General features: G+C 38.5%; 1 protein-coding gene across 4 annotated transcripts in view; it reads right to left on the minus strand.

Moving 5' to 3' along the window:
• The window catches only part of arhgef12.L (Rho guanine nucleotide exchange factor 12 L homeolog), a 112,050-nt gene extending 106,237 nt beyond the window's left edge, over positions 1–5,813 (minus strand). For all 4 annotated transcript variants that reach the window (XM_018225772.2, XM_018225771.2, XM_018225770.2 and 1 more), the window contains exon 1: positions 5,007–5,813. In XM_018225772.2, coding sequence (XP_018081261.1) covers positions 5,007–5,038 — 32 coding nt within the window. In that variant the 5' untranslated portion in view covers positions 5,039–5,813. The remainder of the gene's footprint in view (positions 1–5,006) is intronic.
• Between the last annotated feature and the right edge of the window lie 587 nt (positions 5,814–6,400).

Here is a 6,400-nt window from a genome sequence, read left to right on the forward strand (position 1 = left end):
TTATTGCAGTTTGTCAGCTGACATTATTTTCATTAGCCTTTATTTATAGCGTCCACATGTCAAGCAGCAGAGATTCTTCATTATTTACATCAGTCCCTGCCCCAGAAGAGCTTTCAATATCATGGTGCCCCATGCAAATTAGGGTCAACTGCATGTATGCTTCTTAGGGGGTTATTTATCAAAGGTCGAGTTTGTGAGGTTTGTTTTTTATACCTCGAGTAAACTTACAACTCGAATATTTGCTTACTTATGAAAAAACTGGAATGACTGCAATCAGGGGAAAAAAGTTATGAAGCGCAAAGCACCGGAAAAAAAAAATTATGAAGGCTACAAACATCTTCAAATGGTGCAAGTGACCTGAGCCATTGACTTCTTCATGGCCTCGACAGGTTATAGCTGCAGTATTTTTGGATTCAAGCTTTTTGCAGCTTCAGGGCATAATAAAAAAAAATTGAGTTTTTACTGAAACTACAACCTTGAAAAACACAAACTCAAAGTGGTGCATGGGGATAAAATATTAAACCATGAGAAAATATAATGACATGCATCCCCCACTTCTCCCCCTATAGGCTTCTGAAAGGCCAATTCTAATACAGCGCATGTGATGGGGCTGGAGCAGAGCTGGGGAAAAATTGGTGGGCAAAAAAGACATGGGTTGAACATTGGTTTTAAAGTGTGGGTAGAAGACATTGTGAGCCACCATGCTACCAAGCATACAAAATGAAGCTAAAATGGCATGGTTCTAACAACTGGCCTGCAGACCAGATAGGGCTATGAGGAGATATATACTGTATTACAGCCTTTTTATTGGGCAGACAATCTGTACGATCAGTATGAACTGTTGAAGGGGAAAAAGCCCTCTTCATCTCCTCATCTGCCGATGCTACATTCACTTGGAGATCCAGTGTACTGGCATGAAATTGTTGGTACAGGTATGATGTAATATAAGATGTTAGATGAACACACTATTCCAGCAAACCTAACAGTTACACATGCTTGTTTTGCAGTGTAAACTGTGTAATTTAACTGATCTGTTTATTGCTGACATCAATCTGGCAATAGGGAAGCTTGACTGCAGAATGCACCGGTGTGGCATTTCAGATTTACAAATTGTTAGAGCTGATCTCTTATATAAATCTCACTTGGCAAGAGTCAAAGACACACAGCTACTATGTCAGAATTCTTTCCAAAAAATATCTAAGAACATGGCACAATAACACATTGTTTAATGCCAGATTATGTAATATATGCAGGTCTATACTAAAAGTATATTTTAGTTTTTACTACATAAACCAATGTGCCTTAAACACACAAGTATATGAAAGTGCAGATTAGTGTGTTCAATGATCATTCCTTCACTCCATATTTGCATTGTGTTCTTGAGTGTAGGCTGTCAAATTGCTTCCCTGTGCTAAAGAGTTCTCAACATATTTAAGAAAAATAACACCATCAGTTAACAAACCCCCAACAGTGCTGCATTATTTAAGTAAAGCTGGCCACACATTTAAAGATCCGCTCCCAATATGTCCACAATGAGATGGGCGATACTGGGCTGATCCGATTAGCTAGCCCATGTGGTTCTCAGCCCAACAGGGTTTTTAAACCTGCCTGATCAATTTCACGCCAATATTGGTTGGGTGGGCCTGTCAGAGTGCCCCATACAATAAACTCTTGATGCAGCAGCTTTTATCGTTCTTTTTATAGACACTTTTAGCGAAGATTCTGTAGTCAAGTCAAGCAGTATGGACACTTCCACGGATATTTATAATTTTAATTATACAGAGAATAAAGTTTATGTGACTGCAGTAACAAAGATATACTGTTGTTTCCAGGGAAACATTATGAAGTACAGGTATGGGATCGATTATCTAAAATGCTTGTGACCTAAGGATTTCTGGAGAAGAGATTTTTTTTTTTTAAATGGAATCACCATACATGACATGGCAGATTTATCAATTTTTTCATGGCAGATTTATCAATTTTTTGGCTATTTTTTTCATCACAGTTTTTGACTGAGAAAATAAATGCAGGAAAAAAAACATGAAAAATAAGCTAGCATATTTTCCAAAACCTAAGAAAATTTGAAAAGCCACCAGAAAAACCTTGGAAAGTAAAAGCTGGAGAGTTGTTCCGTTGAAAATGAATGGAACAATGTGATTTGTACTGGCATGCAACTTTTTTTCCATCCACAAAACAAGAACTCTACTATTCAGTTACAGTTCTCTCTTAAAACTACCAGTCAAGAAAAAAAAATAAATAAATAAATAAAAAAACTGATCACAGGAAAGAGTGGTGCACATTGTATCTCTTTTTTCGCATCCATTTTTTTTTTCTTAATTCTGCAAACGCATAAACTCAATGCATAGTTTCTCTTTAAAGCAAAGGATCTCAAACAGCAGGACTGACTACCCTTGGGGAGCCCAATACATTGAGTGAGGATCCTAAAGTCCATTTAGGTTTCAGCTTTAAAATTAATGTGTCATTACTCTGCTAAATGTATTTGGACTATAGAAGTTGAATTGCTTTGACCATAATTTCCATTTATATATACTGTTACTTCCAAGAGTGGGGCCTACAAGAGTTAACAAATCAGCATTAATTGCAGGTTTTTTTTTTTATTTACAGTTTATGGATTATCCCTAAGATTTGTATGAATGCTTCTTGTTTTATACACACTGGTGGACAGTTCAAGTAAGGATGCATTGAATCCACTATTTTGGATTCGGCCGAAACCCCGAATCCATCGCAAAAGATTTGGCCGAATACCAAATGCATATGCAAATTAGGGGTGGGAAGGGGAAAACATTTTTTACTTCCTTGATTTGTTACAAAAAGTCATGCGATATCCCTCCCTACACCTAATTTGCATATGCAAATTAGGATTTGGTTCAGCTGGGCCAAAGGATTTGACCGAATTCTGCTGAAAAAGGCCGAATCCTGGCAGAATCCAGAACCAAATCCTGGATTCAGTGCATCCCTAAGTTCAAGTGCATCCGAGTGGCAGAGAGCAATTACATTCTCAAACATGCACAGAAATTGTGTAGAATATTTACTATGTAAAGGTATGGGATCCCTTATCCGGAAACCTATTATGGAGAAAATTCTCAATTACAGGAAGACCATCTACCATTGTGTCCATTTTAAACAAATAATTCTAATTTTTAAAAAATATTAAAAACAGTACAGTACCTTGTACTTGATCCTAACTAAGCTATAATGAACCCATGTAGGTGGCAAACAACCTTTTTATGTTTATTACATGTTTAAATGACATTTTAGCAGACTTCAGGTATGGAGATCCAAATTACAGAAAGATACATTAACTGGAAAACCCCAGGTCACAAGCATTCTGGATAATTGATCCTATACCTATACTGTGAATGGATGAGTTTAAATAAGCTCCGTTACATCAACAAGTAGGCATGAGGCCCAGCAATGAAACTCTGGAAATACAAATGTATAATCCGTACCATTGTGTTTGTACTGCTGAAAGACCGTATAAGTATGAGACCTATTATGCAGAATGCTTGGGACCAGGAGTTTATCAAACTCACATCCAATTGACAGCACCCACCAGGAAAACATTTTCTTAAAAGCCTTTATTTCATTGTGGGTTCTGACTGTCCAGAGCACCAGCAATGTTTCAGACCAACACCCTATCAAGCTACTCCGGATCATCAGTGCCAAAAAAGGTGCGGATATAAAAACATTGTTGTGGGACCAGGGGTTTCCAGATCCTGGCTACAAATCGCCTCTTCTGCGGGGCAATCTCCCCAAACTGCCTTTCACATGCTATAATGAGAAAACGCCATCACCAATGTACTCGCGGCGTTTCAGTCGCCCGAAGTTTCCTCGAAGCACCAAGAGTGCATTGGCGCTGGCGTTTTCTCATTATAGCAGGTGGAAGGCAGTTCGAGGAGATTGTCGCCCCGCAGAAGAGGCGATCAGTCGTCAGGTGACTAAATCTCCACGAATCTGCCCGTGTGCAAACTCCCATAATCTGCTAAAACAATGTAAAAATTAAATAAACCCAACAGAACTGTTTTGCCACCAATATAGATTCAAAATACCTTAGCTGGGATCAAGTACAAGTATAAAAAAAGTTTATACTTTTATCAATTTAAAATGAATTGCTTAAAATTAACTCAATAGGAGACGGCCTTCCCATAATTTGAAACATACTGGATAACAGGTTGCCAGATAACGAACCCTATACCTGTACCATTTCGAAAACTTAGATCATAAATGCTTGGTTTTTATTCTAATGGGAGCGCGCTAGTCTTCTTTAAAACAAATTACTCTATTACCTGAAATACAACTAGTTATTTCCCATTTATAGAAGGTCGAGACTCAAATTTTGAAATATGAGCGAGGATTCGGGAAAACAGATAAAATGCAAGATATGAATGGAAGAGCATGATGCTGGACCTATTATACTGTCACTTCACAACTCTTACTCCCTGTGAAGTGACAGTATAAAAGGTCAAGCAGGGTACTTTCCCTTTTTTTGTTTTCCTAATCATATTTGTACTGATCTAGGTCAGACCTCTGCTTTGATCTTTTAAATTATTATCAGGTAACTAGGGTGTCAATTTATTTATTTATTGCAAAAGCAAGGTTTATCAAAGCAGAGACCCCTTAATACAGAATGGGAATATATAGTGAATAAAGTACCCCCTCTTGTAAAAAATAAGGATATTATAAGTTACCGAGGAGTTTCATGACCATATAAAAAAAACACAAGGCCACATACAGGTCATGGAACTCCGAGGTAACTTCTAATATCCTCATATTTTGCAACTGGGGGTACTTTATTTATTATAATACACAAATTTCAGTGAGTCATGTGACAAAAATGACATCAGAACTCACCGTTTATAACTGATGACATCAGAACTTACCATTTATAAGGATACCATTTACAAGATATTCATTCATAGCTTATGTGTATTACAATATATATATCCTATAATTTTTGTTAATTTTAACCAATACTTGCAACTCACCTGTCCGAAGCTGCAGACTGTGTTCCGCTCATTGGGTCCCTCTGGGATGGTATTATTTTTATCCTTTACTAAGCCAATTTACATCATATTTGAAATATAATTAACTTGTCACTTTTGGCAAGGGTACATGGGTCTTAAATTGGCATCTGTAACAGAGTTCCTTGGGCTGCTGAGGATTCCAAGTTGCCATAAAGAACAGTAGACAGTAAGATCTTCTAGCGCATGATGTGCCAGGGTGTCTGAGTTAGTGTGTTTTACTGGCGGCCAACACGTTTTCAGGCAGATGTGGAAGTTTTCAGCTGTGCAGCAGTGCTACGGCTTTCATTGGGATAATAACCAAGCCAAAAGAAGTGCTTACACAAGTACACTACTTAGAGATAAGAAGAGGTATGTCTGAAGCACTCAAAGCGGCTGGATGACTCCAATGTAAAATAGTGAAGGAGGCTGAAGTTAGGGCAGTCATACATATATATGGCAGTGTGCTATCACTAACAAAGCAACGCAAAGGCCTCTAATTGTTACAATTATTGCCTTTTAATTCTAAATAAATCACAAATGAGGTAGGGGTGAGCATTTTTCTCAGCCGAACACTTAAATAACAACTAAAGGGGGTCGCGCTGTGTTCAGACAAAGTATGAGACTCATACCGCCCAAAAGTCCCGCTTTTCGCGGGACAGTCCTGATTTTCTTAACAAAACCCGCAGTCCCGGATCGCTGCTTAAACGTCCCGCAGCGCCATTAATGTCCAGCTCCTTGGCTCTTGCCTGACAGCTAATCCCGACGTCACAAATCTCATCTCGCGAGACCGTGGCGTCACCACCTCGAGTATATAAGCGCGGTGACGCGACACGTAGCCGCCTTGCGGGGAGTGACGAGAAAGGATGGGATTGTTTAGATTGGTACGGGCATGAGATTGTAGTAACACGCGGTAGTAGCTGGAGGCTGCGAGTATACTCTTACAATTTGGTTGCTCTTCTCACATCTATTACTTTTGTGAGGAAAAAAACGTGTTTATTTTCCTTGTGGTTGCTAGCAATAGTGTCAGCTCCATGTGCAAAAAAAGTACAATTCACTTTCTGCCTGTGAGGAAGCAACCACAAAAAAGCTTTCCTTGTTCCCAACAATATTTGGCACCATCCGAGCCAGAAAGGAAGTTTTGTTGTGCAAATTACACAGCTGAAATAAAGTGATTTTGAGCATTTTGCTCTAAGGGCTCAGTTCTTTTTTTTTTTTTTTAAAGTTACAGTTTTTTTTCCACAATTTTGGTACAATGGCTAATTTAGGGGGAAATTGATCAGGGAAATTGACCAAAAATCATCTTGAGTTTTTGGGCTCGTTTTTTATAGTGGCATCAGAGGGTCCCAGTATTTTTGTGGAAACCCAAGGGGAAGATT

Source organism: Xenopus laevis, chromosome 7L (assembly GCF_017654675.1).
Source record: "Xenopus laevis strain J_2021 chromosome 7L, Xenopus_laevis_v10.1, whole genome shotgun sequence".
NCBI classification, from domain to species: Eukaryota; Metazoa; Chordata; class Amphibia; order Anura; family Pipidae; genus Xenopus; species Xenopus laevis.